The sequence below is a fragment of the Grammomys surdaster genome, unplaced genomic scaffold (assembly GCF_004785775.1).
Source record: "Grammomys surdaster isolate TR1022 unplaced genomic scaffold, NIH_TR_1.0 139, whole genome shotgun sequence".
In the NCBI taxonomy this organism is placed as follows: domain Eukaryota; kingdom Metazoa; phylum Chordata; class Mammalia; order Rodentia; family Muridae; genus Grammomys; species Grammomys surdaster.
This window is the reverse complement of record NW_021604597.1, coordinates 17,530,862-17,550,449: the sequence shown is the minus strand read 5'-3', so window position 1 is coordinate 17,550,449 and position 19,588 is coordinate 17,530,862. Positions and strand designations below refer to the sequence as shown.

The window sequence follows — 19,588 nt, the reverse complement described above, 5'->3', positions numbered from 1 at the left end:
TGTGTGTGTGTGTGTGTGTGTGTGTGTGTGTGTGTGTGTGTGTGTGTAATACATTTCAATCAATCAGAAAAATAAAACATTACTAATACCACCAACAACCTCTCTGTGGCCCTCCATGCCTCCCATTCTCCCAGATGCCTCATGACTAACCAGATGCCAGTGATGGTCATTCCTTCTTTAAGGTTTGTTTTTCTTCTCCCCACCCCCACCTTGGTTTTTGTTTATTTGTTTGTTTGCTTTGTTCTTTGAGATAGAGTCTCTCCCTATTATGCATCTATGGTTGTCATGAAACTCGGTCTGTAGCGCAGGCTGGCTTCGAACACACAGAGATCTACCTGCCTCCACCTCCCAAGTGCCAGAACTAAACATGCCCAGCTAGTTCTGTAGAAATTAAATCTTTAAGTAATATATTACTTGTTTTCACTGTTCTTTGAATTTATATGCATATCATGCTGGTTAGTTTTTGTCAGTTTCACACACAGTAGAGTCACCTGGGCAGAGGGAACTTCCATTGAGGAATTTTCTCTTTCAGATTGGACTATGGGGGTATTTTCTTAATTGCTAATGGATGTAGGATGGTCCAACCCAGTGTGAGTAGTGCCATCCCTGGGCAAGTATTAGTGGAGCAAGCCAGAGCAATCAACCCTGTAAGACAGTCCTCCATGGTCTCTGCTTCAGTTCTTGCCTCCAGGATCCTGCCTTGAACTCCATCCCCAATGTCCCTTAATGATGAACTAGAAAGTATAAAGTGAATGAACCCTTTTCTCCCCAACAGGCTTTAATCAATGTTTTAACACAACAGCAGAAAAGCAAAGTGGGACAAATATATTCACCTGCAATTTCTCTTTTAATTCAAAATTGCAAGACAGATTTACCTGTGATCTGATCGCTCAGGAGGCTGACGTAAGAGGGTCATAGTGGCTGCACAGCAAGACCCTGTCTCAAACAACAAACCAGGGTTGTGTTTCTAATAATCCCTAATATTGCACACACACTTTGTTTTTTTATCTTTACTTTAGACTATTTCTTTAGTGTCTATTCATCTTGTTAATGAATATTTAAGAAACTTTTCAGATTTTTCTATTATGAATAATGATGTTATGGATATTCTTGTTTACATACTTTACTGGACATTGTCAAGTTTCTCTGCTGTGTAAGCATACCCAGAAATGCATGCTGAGAAACTGGTTATGCATGCTGAGAAACTGGTTTAAATGTGTTCAGTCTTCTTAGCTATTTGATGAGTGTTCCATTGCTTGCCTTACTTTCAACTTTCAATGTCCTTAAAAATGTGGAATTGAACCATTCCTTGAAATGCACTTTGATAGTTTTGGGTATGTCTGGAGGAACTTCTGTTTCATTTTGACATCAAATGTGATCTATAATATATATATGATTTATAACACACATATATAATTTTATTTTGTGTGTGTGACTTCCTTGCCTACTTACTTTAGTGTTTTCACCATAACTTTTTCTTAAGTGTTACTGTCTTAGTGTTTTACTGCTGTGAGCAGACACCATGACCAAGGCAACTCTTAGACAACATTTAATTGGGGCTGGCTTACAGGCTCAGAGGTTCAGTCCATTATCATCAAGGTGGGAGCATGACAGCATCCAGGCAGGCATGGTGTGGGCAGAACTAAGAGTTCTACATCTTCATCTGAAGACTGCTAGGAGAAGACTGACTTCCAGGCAGCTAGGATGAGGGTCTTAAAGCCCACACCCACAGTGGCACACCTACTCCAACAAGGCCACACCTCCAAATAGTGCCACTCCCTGGGCTAGGCATACTCAAATCACCACATTCCACTCCCTGGTCCCCATAGGGGGAGCTCTCACAGGAGCTGAGGAGTTGGTCTCCTCTGCTGCTTTCATGTGGGTGATCAGGTTTGTATGTCAACACTTTGCCTGCTGAGCAGGCTCATTTGACCATCCTTTCATTTGTAATAACGGCGTTGTTTAAGTGACTTGCAATGAAATCTTCTGAAACATGAATAATTGGCTTTCCTGATAGGAACAAGCCAGCTCCCCAACATCTTTGCCCTGAGCCTCTAGGAGGCAATATCACAGTGTCCATCTTCTGGCCCTGGCCATACCAAGACAGGTGGCACTGGAGGGTCCCCCAGACTGTGCTCTGAACTCCTCTGGAATACTTGTAGCAAAAACAAGGAAAGGGATCCCGAGGCTGACTGCCACTCCACAGTTTAGCTATGAACTTGGAAGAGAGAAGGGGAGTTGCTATCTGACTCAGTCTATCTTCTCAAGTGAGAAAAGCACCGTATTTTTTTCTCTTCTGCACTGCTCTCTTGTGATCCCCCGACCCCCAATTCCTGATACAGAAGGTGGTTGTTTCCACAGCAAGCAACAGAACAACCAAGTCAACCACTGCAAGCTTCAAAATAGTTTTCTGTAATTCCTGCACAAACCATAACTCAAAGCTTGGGTTATTGAGGATCAGGAGATTAAAATTTGGGGCCAGCAAGATGGCTCAAGGGTCAAAAAAAAAAAAGTTGGCTCAAGGGGTAAATTCTCTGCTGTCAATCTCACTTTGGTCCCCAGAACCCATAAGCAATGGAAAGAAGAGAACTTTTACATATGTATGCTTAAATTAATGCCATAAACATTTTATTTCAGGAGAATATATGAATTTCCTTTCCTGTAATTGTCTTTTGGGTTTGCTGAAGCAGAACATCACAGATTGGGCAGCCAAAATGGTAGAAATGAAATTTCTCATGCTTTTTGAAGCCTGAGAGTCCAAAATAAAGGTGTCTGTCTGGGATGGTTTCCGCTTGAGGTCTTCCTTCCTGGTGTGAAGACTAGGGGCTGTGAATTGTGTGGTAATTAATCGTGCTTGTCAACCTAATGTGAGTCAGAACCTCAGCGGAAACAAACAGCTCTAGGTGTTTCTATGGGGGAAGTTCCCAGCAGTGTTTAACTGAGGAGAGGAGGCAGGCCATGAATCTGAGCAGCTCTAGACTACGCGCTGAGATCAGTCTGAACTTGTGCAAGCCCTAAGTGCCTTGCTCCTCCCCTGCTGTTCCCATCCTGACACACTAGGATTGTTCCCCTTTGAGAGCTCTGGGAATGGGAAAAGGTAAGGAGCCCATCTGAGCCGTGAAACTGCTGGAATTTAATTCCTAAAGTTAGAAACTGTCCACACAACAGAGACAAGCTTCTCAGCGTCGTCATGTGATCTGGTTCACTGTTCCTCCTCAAACTCTCACTCTTCCAAAATTCCTGGCTTCTGAGGCTGGTTTCCTGGTTTCAGGCACAAACCTTACTAATAATCTGAGGCTGGCATTCCTGGGAGGCAAAATTTAAATGTCTCTCTCTCTTTCTCTCTCTCTCTCTTGTGTGTGTGTGTGTTTCTGACTCTCTGTATTTTCTCTCTTTTTTTCTGTCTCTCACTGTCTCTTTGTGCCTCTGTCTGTGTGTGTGTGAATGTGTGTGTGTTTCTGTTTCTCTGTATTTTCTTTCTTTTTCTGTGTCTGTATGTCACTGCCTCTTTGTGCTTGTGTCTGTCTGTCTGTCTGTCTGTGAATGTGTGTGTGTGTGTGTGTCTGTTTCTGTTTCTCTCTATGTCTGTTTCTGTGTATGTCTCTCTGTGAATGTATGTGTGTGTGTGTGTCTATGAGTGTGCATGTCTCTCTGTGAATGTATGTGTGTGTGTCTGTCAGTCTCTCTGTCTCTCTCTCTCTCTCTGTCTCTCTCTGTCTCTGTCTCTCTCTCTCTCTCTCTGTCTCTCTCTGTCTCTCTCTCTCTCTCTCTCTGCGTGTGTGTGTGTGTGTATGTGTGTGTGTAAGCCTCTTTAAAGTGCAGGTCCAGGTACCTTGGTATCGGCACCCTAGCCTAGGCATGGAGGCTTTCTAGCACCGGGAAATAGACTTTCTCCCACCCGGGGACCCTCCTCTGTCTGTCACTGAAGTATAGCAGTGTCCTCAGTGTAACATGCCCACAGAATGTTGCAGACATCACCAGGGAACTGGACAACCCTGGTTACCATCAGCAGGTCCACAGGCAAAGAGACAAAGACACTACCAGGAAAGCTGGTTTGTTGTTGTTTTACTACTATGAAGCATTTCAGATTACTGTAGTTTCATTCTGTTGGTGACTGAAAGCAATGCAGGGGAGAAAACAGCTCCCACTTTCAGGTCACAGTCCATCACTGAGGGAAGTCAGCAGGAACTATGGAGGAATGCTGCTTCTTGGTTCATTCTCTGGCTTTTTTTTTTTTTTTTTTTGGTTTATCTTTATACAGTCCAGAAATCCTACCTAGGAGAATAGTGCCTTCTATCATGGACCGGGCCTTACCACACCAATCAAGGCAGTCCTCCACAAACATATCACACTTGTGAGCCTAGCCTCTGAGGAGGCCAGAGATGGTACTGGGTTCCTTGGGACTGGTCTTACAGATGGTTCTGAGCTGTTATGTAGATGCTTGGAACTGAACTTGGGTCCTCCAGAACAGCAGCCAGTGCTCTTAACAACTGGGCCATTTCTCCAGCCCCAGTGACTATATAATTGTATGTGCTGCTAATTTTCAAGATTTCGAAGCTTTGTATTTATTCTTTGCTGTGTTTGTCTTACTTTGGAGCTTCTCAGGACATTAATGAAGACATCAGTAATGATGGCTTAGAAAAGAGAAGCCATTTCCAGGACAGTCATGTGTTTGGGGAGAACTGTAACCACGTCAGCTAAAAACCTGGAGTTGAGTAAAATCCTGTGTGTTTCCATGACGAAGTTCAAGTAAGTATCTGCCTGCTCTTAAAGACTCAATGCTACCAAAAGCAATCTTAAGATAAACTATATGAAAGTCTATGAAATCTTCAGAGGGAGGCAAATAAATAAAATTATGAAATGTCCAAAGGGTTGAAATAAGCAGTCACATAGGCTATATGCAAGGAGATGGGGACTTAGCTTGCTATTGTACTCCAGGGAACAGCAATAGTTTTTCTCCTGAAGGCCAGCACTTGCGCTCTGTATGTAATGAACTCTCTGTCCTAAGAAATCCATTCAAAGAATGTGATGGGAAGACAGCCTTTTATCATTTTATATTGTATAAAATGTCATATAAGTATATAAGTAAATATTATATAATTAAAATGTTACATACTTATATAAATAAATATTATATTATGTATCTGTCTGCCTCGGACGTTGAACCTCCATCACATTCCACAAACACTTGAGAAATGCCCTTCCCAGACCACTAAACTTGAAAATGCCACGGTAACATTTTATGGGTGTGGCCCTGATACACAGACATCAGGTGACTCATTAGCACAAGGGCCAGAGTCTGGACTCAGCCATTCCAAGTCTCCAGTCCAGCCACTGCTTTTTGTGAACAGCCTCTGCCAAGAAGTGAGTCACTCAACAATCTGATGGCAGAAGCATCTCTTTACTTATTTGCTTTTTAATTTGCATGAGCATCTGTGTGGAAAGGCCAGAGTCAACATACAGGAATAAGTATTCTCCTTCACCTGTGTGGATTCCCAGGGCTCAAACTCAAATTCTCAGATAAAGGCAGCAAGAGCCTTTACCCACTGAGTTATCTTGCCAGCAAAGAAGGTAATTTTGGAAGCTATTTAGAGTTCTGTCTACTACAGTTTTTTTTTTTTTTTAAAAACTTTCTATTTAGTTTTCCGGGATGAAATTTCTCTGGTAGCCCTGACTGTCTTAGAATGTTCTCTGTAGACCAGAGATATGCCTGCTTCTGCCTTTTAAAAATTAAAAATAAATAAAATAAAAATGATGGAAAGAAGAATGATAAATATTCAAAGCTCAGTGAGAGTGTGTGTGTGTGTGTGTGTAAAGGAGCTGAGAGAGAGAGAGAGAGAGAGAGAGAGAGAGAGAGAGAGGGAGAGGCAGACAGAGAGAGACAGAGAGAGAGACAGAGAGAAAGAGAGAGAGAGACAGAGAGGGTGAGAGAGAGAGACAGAGAGAGAGACAGAGAGACAGAGAGAAAGAGAGAGAGAGAAAGAGAGAGAGAGACAGACAGAGAGAGAGAGAGAGAAACAGAGAGAGAGAAACAGAGAGAGAGAAACAGAGAGACAGAGAGGGGGAGAAATGGTCAGCAACATGGAGAATGTGATTAAATCTTAGCAAATTTACTAAGAAGAATCATGGCAGTAATGTTTGTTTTCTGGGTTAGAACATCAAACTAGATCAACGTTTCTCAACACTCCTACAACCCTTCAATACAGTTCTTTATGTGGTGACCCCCCAACCATACAATTATTTTTGTTGCTACTTCATAATCGTGATTTTTGCTACTGTCATGAATTGTAATGTAAATATCTGTGTTTTCCCATGTTTTAGGTGACCCCTGAGAAGACCGACAGGTTGAGAACCATAGGGCCATGTAGTAAGGCATTGAGACCTGACATGTTCCTAGATCCTTGAAACTTTCTGTAAGGGAAAGTAATGATTTTCAAACATTAACGATATTAAATGCTGAAATGTCCAAGGTGATTGCTGATATAACTGCAAAGCAAGGTACAAATAAGGCAGAACGTTGTGCAACTCGGTTTCCCTGTATTGGGTGGAAGTCCACAAGCAGCTCAACTGAATACCCTGCCCAGAGTCTCCAGGATGATAACTGGGGCTCTGGCCAGGCTGTGATTCTCTCTGATCACATTTGCATTATTGGCAGAACTCAGCTTCAGAACACAGGCAGGAGGCTTCAGCTCATGCTGAAGAGGCCATGAGGCTGCCTCTCTTCACAGCTTACAAGGACTCCACCTTTTCCTCAGGCCAACAGGAAACTCTTGTGGATCTTCCTCTTCAGAATGTTCCAGTCCCTCATAGAAGTCACCTGAATAAAGCAGGCCCATCTAGATAATTTCACTTTTATTTGGCTCAAAGCTACCAAATGTGGGCCTTTACAATCTTCAAAAATATCCCCCACCTTTGTTATATCATTAGCCATGAATATGGTATATATTCCGTCCACAATCCCACCCCACACCTGTGAGAGGGTAGGAAAAAGATTACAATACAACGAGAAGTAATTTTATTACATTAAAAATTGTGTGTGTGTGTGTGAATGTGTGCTCACAAGTGCAGGGTATCAGCTATCCCTGGAGTTGGAGTTACAGTCGATTGTGAGCCACTTGAAAGGGTGCTGACAATCTAACTTGGATTCTCTGCAAGAGCAGCACATACTCTTAACCTCTCTAGCCTTGATAAAATAAAATTAAAAAACAAATCCATCCAGTGGAATCCATTCAATTGTGAACTCACAACTGCAGCTCAGTAAGCAGGAGGCTGATACAGGAGGATTGCCTAGAGTTCCAGGCCAACCAGAGCTACAAAATAAATAAATAAATAAATAAATAAATAAATAAATAAATAAATACACATAAAGGGCAGTTCAGAACAAACCTTCCTCAGGGGAGGCTGTCACTCTTTGATGCAGAAATAAGTACCTGTCTCCTGGAGTTCCTAAATTATATTTCACAGAAATTAATAAATGTCCCATCTGTAAAATTACCATAAATTAATCAGGCTGTTTATTCAAACTTTACATAATAAAATACACGCATGCTTCTATTACTGGAGTTTTCCTTTTCTGATTATAAATGATTGTCGATCATTTATAATGGCCTAACACAACTTCTTGAGTAGATTCTGCTACTGCTCCGTTTCTTTCAGGGCTATTCAAAATGCTTGTCAAATTACATTTTGAACTGACAGAAAATTCTAAACAAAGTTGACATTTTGTTCATATGACCCTGGAGAGTCTGTGTTTCAACTCCAAATTCAGAGCTTTAAGAAATCAAATATGAGATTGTAACATCTTATTCATTAGCCACATAGCAAAGATTTACTGCCTCCTTGTAGAGACATAGTCATTCATCCAAACCAAAGGCAAATTCGGCTTAGTCATCAGGAAGGCTAAAAGACAGAAGCCGATCTTGCCAGGGGTGCACAGAAAAATAAATCAAAAAGTATCGACTTGATCCCAGGACCCGTGTTCTGCCGGGTCTGCCTTGAAGTCTGCCTGAGAGTCAGCCTATGGGGAGAGAGCAAGCACTCCCCAGACATGCTTCTTACCTGGAGTCAGGTTCATTACAAAGAGCAAGTCGATGTGGAGGCAAAGCAGGCTGTGTAATATGCAACAACACTGCATGTCTCAGTTATAATTTTTAATTTATTACTAGTGTAATACGGTGCATGTGTGGGTATCTATATGCCACAATGCTTGTATGAAGCAAGATATCCTATAATTATAAAATTATTTATTTTGGAATAATGGGAAATGTGTAATCAGTACACCTGTTAAACATTATTTCGACCATAGAACAGAGTTTCTGGCCTAATAGCCCAAGATTACTTCAAGTCTTCCTTGGCTGTGTTTGCACAAAGTCACAATGGCCCTCTAAACTAATGCATCTCCACCCAATTCTGTGCTACTGTAAATGTTGGTCTCCCATCTGCTAGGCATTCAAAGAATTTGCTGGATAACAATCATAAAAGGCTTTTATAATTAGAAAGCCTAATGTACTTATTAGTTCGTATGCTACATCACGATTTAAAAGAAGATATCACTGAAAGAAACAGAAGCTACTTTGGGATCCATTTGAGGATTTCCAGAAGAAGGCTTTTATTCAGTGGAGCAGTTAGGCGTTCAGAGATAAGAGTTGTTCTGCACCTCAGTCTAGAGAGAGCATGGGAAAGAGCAAAACAAGTAGAAAATAGCTATGCCCTAAATAATGATAATCTTTCCTTTTTCCAGTCACATTTTAGTAAGATGCCTTCCACTAAAAATAAAACTCTGCATAAAAATCCAAACAATTTAATTAAAATGTTTTAATTATTTGAAAGATCAACTCAACTCCCTACAGGCTTTCACTAGCTGGCTACACCCAAAATGTAATAGCAGGGTTTGCTAAATTATCTCTGATAAGATACGGTTGTCATGGTAAGAGGAAAAAAATCAATATTAGAAGCATAGAGAAGTCTACAAAGCAAGTTGCAATGGATAAAATTAGACTCTTGAATCAGATGGACTCTGGTTGGGAAACTGGGCCTCCTCCATGTTGATACCGTGGCTTTCAGCAAATTATTTAACCCATGAGTTTCAGTTTCTTTGTCTATAAACAAGACAACATACCACTCTAAACACCCTCCATGACTCCCTAATATACTGTTTCTCTAAGACTTCTGAATAAAACTTAAGTCGAATATACCACTGCTTTAAGAAAAAAGAACTTTGATGAGATTTTGGACATTTTCCATGTGGGATCATGCTATACATGTTTGTATTCACAGAGAACCTAGGTGAGTTCTTTAATGTAGGAGATGCTTGTAACAGACATTTCTCAACATTTTCCCCCTTTTTCTTTCTTTCTTTTTTTGGTATTAGTTGACAAAATTAGATTTTACTTTCTGTTTCATATCAATGATCAGAAACCACATTTCAGTTTGTGACTGGAATATTAAGATTATGTTTTCGTTCTTACTCAGTGATCACCTCAAATTTCCATGATCCTTTTGTTATTTACAGTCAGTGTTGGTTTGTGTTTTTAGAAAGTCACATATTCTGAGGAAAACTAGAAAATAAAGTAACCATAAAATAATGGGTTAATTACAAAATAAATGAGAGTAAAAGATATGTTTCTAATCAATGAGATTATATCTACTGACTTCCACCACAACACTTACATAGTAACTATTCCAACTGTCACAACAGTGCACAGATACTGAAATGCAAATGCAATAACATGAAAAATGGTTATATTCTAATAACCTACTAGGAAATATGTCTTTGAATATAACTTAATATAACTGAATATAACTAAATTTTTACACAGATAATGGGAGAAAAAGAAAAAATACAAACGACCAAAATGCATTATATGTAAATCCTCTAAGAATTAACAAAAATACTATCTTAGAAAACAGAAAACACACACACTAAATAATAGTAGCTGTGCTAGGAGGCTAACGGGTTAACTTTGATTGTTAACTTTATGGGATCTATGAGATGTCTAGGATCCTGGATCAGATACAAAGGAAGAAGTGAACTAAGAACAAATGTTCAGTGCCGTCTTCTTTCTGACTGCAGATGTAATATGACTAACAGTTTCAAGATCCTGCTGCTGTGGTTCCCCTGCCATGACTGACTGTGAACCAGAACAAGCCCTCTCTTCCTTAAGTGTTTTAGCTGGCAGTGTAAGCACCTTCCCCTTACTCTACTTGTATTCCTTCTTAACAGAGGTTTAAAGGTAAAAGCGGTTCTACAAAAGAACATTGTGCTGGTTAGTTTTAACTGTCTACTCGACACAGCATGGAACCACCTCAGAAAAGAGTCTTCACCAGGAATTATCTAGATCAGGAGTTTCTATGGGAGAAGGCACCACTGTTAATTGATGTAGCTGGTCCCAGCCCATTGTTGGTAATACCATTCTCCAGACAGAGGTCATAAACAGTATAAGAGAAAGAAACCCAGCTAAGAGCAAGCAAGCCCGCAAAGACACAGATTTTCCCCCTCTTTGCTCTTGACTATGGATGTAACGTGACTTACACAAAACAATGAACTTGTAACTGTAAATCAAATGATCCCCCTCCCCAAGACGTTCTATCCCAGCAACAGAAATGAAACTAGAACAAAAGCATCCTGAGAGTTGTTCATTCATGGGGGTCCTCTGTCTTCTGAAAGATCACTTGCCATTTTGACAGTAGCTTGACTTCCCAAAATAAATGTAAAAACTTAACATTTCCCAACTTTTCAAGCCCCCACTGGCCTTTATTAGCACCTATAAACTTCCAAAACTCTACTGCACCTGGTCACAAACTACCTAAAGAGCAAAAACCACTTCACAGCTGCCTTGGCTGAGGTCTTTTCAGTGCATGGTTCAGGGGTCATCGAGCGCTTCTACACTGCAACCAAGGCAGCTTGCTTTTGGGGTTGCTGGGGATTCTGTCTAGAACCTTTCCAATTATCACCTGAGCTTTCTAACACCTGTTGAATCCTCTCCTGTTTGACAGCTGTGGTTGAGTTTTGGTTTCCAAGTTCTGAGAAGACTATCAGCAGTGGATTAGACCGAGAGAAGATGGATGAGGTGTACCTCTGACATAGTTAAAGAACAAATGAGTCAACCAAGAAGCTTCTAGATTCACTGATATCAAGACTGTGAAGTACCTTACCTTCAAAAGGACAGTGAGAGAATAAAAAAATTCTGGTTGAATAAGTGACGTGAAGGTCACATTTGAGACAAAGCATTTCAGCTCTCTCTTCTGCTGACGCCACCATGCTGGCCTAACCTTCCAGAGAATAGGGCTATAACTTATCAGAGGACAGCTCAATTCAGGTCCTAGAGAGAGGCAAAGATTCTCACATTGGTGCAAACATATATGTCGGGCAAACAAGAAGCCTCTCCGTAACATTAGAGAAGCAATGAGATCTAGGTGTTGCTTTGTTATGTCACAGTCCAGCATTGTCTGACCAACACAAAATAGAACCTACAATACAGAGTGTGTTGGAGCTGGAGAAACGTGTCAGTAGTTAAAAGCACATACTGCTCTTCCAGAGGACCTGAGTTCAGATTCCAGCACCCATATTGTATAGCTCACAAACACAGGAACTCCAGTTCCAGAGGATCAGACTACCTCTTCTGAGAGCACGTGCATTCTGCATTCATGTGTACATACATACATACATACATACATACATACACTTAAAAACAAAATAAATCTTTAAACAACAGAAGTCACAGGCCTACAATCCCAGCCATTGGGAGGTAGAAGTACGAGGGGTCAGTTATTTAAGGTCACCCTTAACTAAAAAGCAAGTCGGAGGCCACATAAAACTGTCCCGAAGCAAAGCAAAATATAAGTTAAGCATTTTAGTTCTCCCGCTTAAAAAAAAAAAAATTCATGATGTTTTATATTGGTTTCACTAAAGTAACTCCTCAACAAAGAAATGCAACGTAAAAACTTTTATTTCCAAAAAAAATTTAGAAATTAAAAAATATTGTGGACTTGTTTGTCTGCAAAGAAAAGTATGAAAATTTTGATAGCAGGATTTGTTGGAATTGAGGCCGGAGAGAAAGCTCAGTGGCTGGAAGTGCTAGCTGCCAAACCTGATGACCCAAGTACGTCTCCGGAATTCAGGTAGGTGAGAACCAACTTATGTAAGTTATCCTTTGATTTCCACGTGTACACCAGAGCATGCACATCGCCACCCCCTGCCACCCACAAAGAAAGAAATATAATTTAAACATAGGATTTATCAAAATTGTTTCTGATAAAACTACAGAAGCTATGGATATAACACTCAATGAATGTAACACTCACTTGAACATACCCATCAGTGTCTGCTTGTTTTTTACAGGCCCTTTTCCTCCTAAAATGCCTGTTTTGGCCTAGACAATATTAGGATTTGTTTTTCTTCTGCTCTTTCTTTCATAGTGTGTAAAATTATTTCACCTGCTATGACAACTGACAAGGTTATCCCTTTTGTCCACTTTAATCCACACCACGGTGTCTGCAGAGAATGGTCCCGATCACTAGGCCTTCAATGGCAGAGGGATCCATCCTCACAGTTCTGTGATTAGCATAACCTCGGTGTTCAAATGCCCTAGTAAATGATCTGAAACCACCTGAAAGAGCAAGCAGGTTTTTCAGATATTCACTCTGCTGCCTCGGGGTCAGCAGTGGGGTGTGATAGCTTTCATGCTGCACCAAAGATGGCCTTTTACTGCGATTGCAGGTGCCCACCAAAACACAGAGACAACGGTGCTTTACCCTGTGTGTCAGTGTTTGCGCTGCTCTTACAAAACACCTGACAAAAGCAGCTTATGCAAAGGAGGGTTTGCTTTGGGTCACAGTTTAAGAAAGGACAGAGCCCGCAATGATGGGGAAGGCAGAGAGACAGGGGTTTTAGGTAACTGGTGAAGTTGCACCTGCATTTAAGAAGCAGCAGAAGGGGAAGCAGAGCCAGGCTATGAAATCTGAAGATCTGTCCTCAGTGGCCACTCCCACTAATGAGGCTCCACCTCCCAAAAGTCACCAAGCTTCTAAAACAGCACCACCAGCTGGCAACCAAGTTTTCAAACACATGAGTTTATGCAGGAAATTTGCATGCAAACCAAAACAGCTGTAAGGAATTCTTAGAACAGCTGGGTTTGTTTGCTCTGTAGCACAGACAGTTCAATAAGAGAAAATAGGAGTAAAGTTGGAGAGTGTCCTTCCGCATATAAAGATCTTCCAAGCTTCCAGAAAGAAAAAATACTGAAATTGAAGGCTGGTGGGGAGGTACACACCTGTAATTCTAGCACTTGGGAGGCAGAGGCAGGTGGATTTCTGAGTTCAAGACCAGGCTGGTCTATAGAGTGAGTTCTAGGACAGCCAGGGCTACACAAAGAAACTCTGCCTTCTAAAAACCAAAAGAAAAAAAAGAAAAATTAGTTAATTTGATTATTGAGAGAATGTCCATCTTTTTTTGCCAGACATGTTGTTAAGAAGGACGAACTTTTCTAAAGGAGAAAGGCTGGTCAATTGTATGGCCCTCCCTGATGTTGTGGTTTTATACTTGGAAGATAAATATCGCATGTTTGCCTGGGTGTATGTGTGTGTACCATCTCTGTGTCTAGTGCCTGCGGAGGCCAGATGAGAGTTTACGAACCCTAGAAGTGGACTAACAGATGGCTATGAGCCACCAGATGGATGCTGAGAACTAACCCAGGTCCTCTGGGAAAGCAACAAGTGCTCTTAACCTCAGAGCCTCTCTGGGCTCATCAAGGAGCTCTTAGCAAACTATTCCCAGAGACAGACTGCAAACTCTATGGACCCAGCAATAGACAGAAATGCACCACTGACCTGGCCATCAAACTGCCCCATCTCTGAGTGATTAATGAGCAGAGGCCACACCAATGAGAACTGCAGATGTTCCTAGGTGTCCCCTCAGCAGTAAACTGTTGTCTAGCTCCCTCCTCTCGTCCCACCTTTTGCGTCCATCCTAGTCTACCTGAGCTATCAGTTACTCCACCTCGAATCTGTTGTGTCCACCTTCCCAGTCCAGAGCATTAGCAATCCACTGACCCTTTCCTATGGCCTAGTATGGGCTAAAATAAAAAGCTTTACAAATACTCTTTCTTCAATCTTACTCAGTCTTACTCATATTGATGGGTAAGAGAGGATGGGAAGTCTGTATTATGAAGGTAGGTAAGTGGTCATAAGTGATACAAGAATGTCTGGATGTCTTTGGAGCCTTTCTTGAAGAGCTAGGGTCCTAGAAACTCAGTGGCCACCATTCCAAAAGTAAAGTTCATGGAGCACAGAGGGTGTGTGTTCGAGATTGTACTGTAGATTCATTGTCTTAGTCAGGGTTTTACTGCTGTGAACAGACACCATGACCAAGGCAAATCTTATAAAGGACAACATTTAATTTGGGCTGGTTTACAGGTTCAGAGGTTCAGTCCAGTATCATCAAGGTGGGAGCATGGCAGCATCCAGGAAGGTGTGATGCAGGCAGAGCTGAGAGTTCTACATCTTCATCTGAAGGCTGCTAGTAGAAGACTGAATCCTAGGCAGTTGGGACAAGGGTATTAAAGCCCACACCCACAAGGCCACACCTACTCCAACAAGGCCACACCTACCAACAGTGCCACTCCCTGAGCCAAGCATACACAAACCATCCCATTCATAGATTGGAGCCTAAGAGAGAGAAAGGGCCATAGTATCAGTTTGTGTTAGACATGGAGGTCAGCCACACAGTGCACACAGCTTCAGACTAGGCACACGCCACAGGATAGGGAGGGGGACTTTACAGGAAGAGTAAATAGAGCCTGAAGTACCAGAAGGGAAAAAAAGCTTACATTCTGGGCAGCATCCAACGAAAGACAGAAGAGAAGAAAAAGGAGAAGTCACACCTTTTCCGAGACAGGACTCTGAATATCAGACAGACCCAACAGAACTTCATGGCAGTTTATAGAGACTATATGTACTAGGGCAGGAAGGAATTCTGGGAAGGAAAAGCATGCTATCTCATTAAAAGGATAATTACTCCCCCTATCTTCTTCATTTAATACTATTTTTATTTTATACTATTTTTAGAATTATTTAAGGTGAACCTGTCTTCCTGAGGGTGGTTCTTGGCCTGCTGATTGGCTCAACTGGATTAACCCTTAAGGGGTGGACAGTGGTATATCTTTTCCCAGAGGCAGACTCTATTCTTCTGACTGCAGTTTTCCCTTCACAGCCTGCAATGCTAACGTAGCAGGAGGACATGGCCTACACCATATTCTTTTTCTTTTGTGTCCTCTTCTGCTTTGGCTAGAGCACTGAAAACTTCAGACATCCTGCCCCAGAGAGTGCCTCTCCACTGACAGCTCTCAGTGGGTTGTTATATGTAACCACATTCTTCCTGCCCCTCTGACCTGTACACCTACTAACACCGCTTTCCCCTCAACCTTGGGCCCCCTTTGTTAAGTAGTCTTAGAGCTAACCATTGCACTCTACTGAGGGTTGAAAAAAGATAGCCTCACCCACACACAGTTGCCACAGGTCGGCACAAGGGCTATGGCCTATGATCCAAATCCAGCCCTGTGCCTGTTTCATAAGTAAAGCTTTCCCAGATCACAACCACGCCCACTTTTCTAAGGACTACCTCTGCCTTTGTTCAAAGCAAAGCTACATTGTTGCAATAGTGACCCTGTGGGCTGGTTCCTCATAGGAAACGTTTTGCCACCTGGATTCAGCTTCTCCTGTCTAAAATCAAGGCCACCCCAACCCACAGGACCATCCTAGCTCCTGCTCTACAGTCTCACAAACAGGAGATGGGGCTCTAGCTAAACTCATCTTTTCTTTTTTCTTTTTTTTTTTTTAAAGATTTATTTATTTATTTATTATACATGAATACATTGTAGCTGTCTTCAGACATACCAGAAGAGGGCATCAGATCTCATTACAGATGGTTGTGAGCCACCATGTGGTTGCTGGGATTTGAACTCAGGACCTCTGGAAATGTAGTCAGTGCTCTTAACCACTGAGCCATCTCTCCAGCCCTAAACTCGTCTTTTCATTTCTCTTTCCCAAAACCTGCATGCTTGTACTGAGGATAGAGCTGTCTTATTGAGGATGGCAGGATCTATAAAAAATGAACACTTTTGTGGAACTGATCTTTATGTGGGCAAGTCCATACACTGGAAAGCTCGGCTCCTCTCCTGACCCATCATCTATATCTTCGTGAGCGTATCCAGCTGGTCATGGACTTTTACTAGTCTGCCTCCCGGTGGTCAACCCCCCTCACTGTATGCGCACTCTACTAACATCCACTCTTACCAGTGATCTCTGCCTGACTCTCTGGCCATCCCACCCGCAGGAAACCATTCCCACAGCACAGGCTCCTCCAAAGCAGCCATTCTCACCTAAGGTGCGTCTCTGCTCTCAGAATCAGGGCTCCTGTATCGCTGACTGAGAGCAGCAGCATTTTCCGACTCACTCAAGACAAAGCTTGGGATCATCTTTGCCATTTTTCCTTTAAATCTCACATTCTACTTAGCAAGCGAATCCTGTCAGCTCTACTTACAAAAGCTAACAGAGAAGCCAGGTGCAGTGGTGCATGCCTGTGATCTCAGCACATAGTAGGTACATATAGGAGGGTCAAGAGTTCAAGGCTAGCCTTGTCTAAGTAAGCAGTTCTTGGTCAGCCTGACCTACATGAGACCCTGATGATGATGATGATGACGATGATGACGATGACAACGATTAATAATAATAAAACGTAAAGCCCAGTGATCCTTATATCCCCACTTCAAGTTAAGGACCGACTGAAAACAAATGAAAAGATAAATAGAAATAAAATATTGCCTGTACAGCACAATACCTGAAAACAGAGTTGGTATCCACACCCCATTCTTTTACCTGAAGGTAAGAAGGCGTCATATTTCTGGATACCTGCAGCTATTCAAGCCTCCGTTCGGTCCCAGGCAGCGCGGGCCACCGTGAGCATCCCTGTATAGCCGAGTTAGACAGAGAGCTTCTCCTTCGATACTTCACAACATAGGAGTGGGGCCAAATACACATTCTTAGCATGCAGTGGTGTGTGGGTAGATCTGAACGGCGAGCAGAAGCAGCGCGGTGACATTCCCCAGTACTGCCTGCTCTGCTGTCAGTCTGACACGTCCTGAAAAGGGGACTGAATACAAAGGTGGAAAGACTTTGTCACAATGAGTCACAGGCACAATCTGTTCTTTTACTCCATTAGGTCTGACCGTTAACTAGTGGTACGGCTGCTCTCTTCGGGGGACATGGCTAAAAGTCCTCAAGCTTCATCTCACCGTCACACAACTTCTTCCCCGAAGCCAGGTCTAACTCTTCCAGAATATTTTGGCTGGCATTTATTAAAGAGAAGACACTAAAATGGGCCAGAATAATGTGTTAAATTAATTCTAAAATCTTTGTCCCAAACTGGACCTTCTGCTCTGTTTCCCTGGCCCACTCTCCACGTACGTTATCCAGCATAGCTCATCAACCACTGGCGCTGAGATGAAAATAATAAAAAATACGCTAATCGGGAAAATGCCAGCAACATGCAAAGCTCCAGATTGAAACGATAACTGCCTTCTTAAATGGGTTTTCCTAGGAGAAAATTGAAGTTAAAAATTAAAGCCGTATGCAAATTAATCCAAACATTTCAGAGGTCAACAGAATCAAAGTCCAAAAATCTCATTCCTGTGTGCTTGGGGGTTGGAAATTCAAAGAAATTGAAGTTGATCCAAACGTTATCCATCTTGGTTTCTTGCTCTGCCTAGTCTCAGCTGCGAGGGTTTGTCTGCAGGTAGAGTTAGGCTGTAAACTGGGTAGCCTCAGCCTCCAGTCTTCAGTGACACAGCTGAAAGTCCTGGGGGTTTTTGGATGATGAATACCTCTTCATTTTCTTCTGTTTGAAGATTTTACAATGCACTAAAGATTATCGCAGCCATGACTCAAACCCACTGCATCTAGGCAACAAACAAATATCGTTATCTAAAGCAGAATGTTTACAGAGCCCAGGATTTGTGCCGTCCAAGTCACTGGCAATAATTAAACGGTACTAGATGGAACGATGTCAGACTAAGGAAGGAGCTTTGATTAACCTCCCGGTGATGCCAGCCAGTCTGGGGCAGCTCTCTGATGTCCAATCTCTGAATTGATAATCTGAATCCCCACCTGCTCTAACATGTATGTACATATCTGTTGGTAGGATTGAGGCAGATAGCTATAAGTAGCTCTCTTTCTAAGATATTAGAACTTAAGATAAGGCAAACTTGTCTTCTTGCAAAGTTAGATGCTTGAAGCATAAATCATGGAGCTTTATTTGCTTTTTCCTTGTTTTTCAGTTTATCTATAATCTCTAATTCCCTTTATTCTTTTGAGCACCATTCTTCCGGCACCTTGGTGCAGTGTCATCAATAGTCTATAAGCAAACCGTCTTAGGAGCCTGAGCCAGAAATCGTGGTTCAGTCAGCAACTGTGGGGCGGGAGCCAGAGACACACAGCTCCCAACAGCAGCCTGAGAGCTTCTGCTCGGAGAACTCTACTCAGAGGAAAACATGATTTGTACAGCACTAGTAAATATAGTAGCCTGAAACTCTTGGGGTGATGTCTAAGGGACCCCCTTAACCAATGGCTCAACAAGATGTAACTCGTTCCTGGCACTAGAGAGTCTACTAGACGGCAAAAGATGTTTACTTGTGCATTATCCATCTCACTGTATGGTGACTCCATTTAGATTCCTTTCATATACACATATGTGTGTGTAAAATTTATATTATATATGTATAATATAAATATAATATAAATAATTACATTATATTTATATAATGTATATTTTATATAATAAAATTTATATTATATATAATATAAATATAATGTAAATAATATTTATATTATATATAAATTATACACACACACACTTCAACAGCAGCAGGTTTCCACGTGGCTTTTCCAAAGCCCTTTTGTTTTTTTTTTTTGTTTTTTTTAAATTTTTATTTATTTATTATATGTAAGTACACTGTAGCTGTCTTCAGACACCCCACAAGAGGGCATCAGATATCATTACCGATGGTTGTGAGCCACCATGTGGTTGCTGGGATTTGAACTCATGACCTCTGGAAGAGCAGTCAGTGCTCTTAACCTCTGAGCCATCTCACCAGCCCTCCAAAGCCCTTTTGTGTCAGCTGTCCTCATCCATATTCTTTCCCCTGCCTTTGTCCTCTGTGTCCCCATTTAATCCTCCTAGTTTCCTCTTTATATCTCTGGATCACTGTACTTTGTTTCTCCTTCCTCGGAAGGTCCCTCCTTCCTGCAAGCCTCTTGCTAGCTACATAAGCGCTGCTGTTACTTGGGTTGACATACCCACATGACAGCTAAGGATGTTGAACGTTTAAAGTGTTTCTCGGCCATCTGTCTTTCATCTTCTGAGAACTGTTTTGTACCTCATTTTAAATATGAGTCGTTTCTTTTCTCAACGTTTAGTTTTTTGAGTTCTTTGTATGTTCTAGATACTAACCCTCTGTCAGACATATAATTGATAAAGACTTTTTCCTATTCTGTATGTTGCTGTTTTGATTGAATAGTAGTGTCTTTTGCCAAATGT

The 19,588-nt window shown here is 41.7% G+C and overlaps 1 protein-coding gene across 3 annotated transcripts in view; it reads right to left on the bottom strand.

Annotated features, from left to right (window-relative positions):
- Positions 1-17,523, bottom strand: part of Ppm1l (protein phosphatase, Mg2+/Mn2+ dependent 1L) — a 380,029-nt gene extending 362,506 nt beyond the window's left edge. The window contains exons 1-2 of one of the 3 annotated variants that reach the window (XM_028763456.1): positions 17,461-17,523; positions 16,873-17,365 (exon numbers count right to left, since the gene is read on the bottom strand). In XM_028763456.1, coding sequence (XP_028619289.1) covers positions 16,873-16,893 — 21 coding nt within the window. In that variant the 5' untranslated portion in view covers positions 16,894-17,365; positions 17,461-17,523. Of the gene's footprint in view, positions 1-16,872; positions 17,438-17,460 lie in introns of those variants that run through there. The other 2 variants (XM_028763457.1, XM_028763455.1) reach the window with 2 other exon arrangements.
- Positions 17,524-19,588: the final 2,065 nt, after the last annotated feature.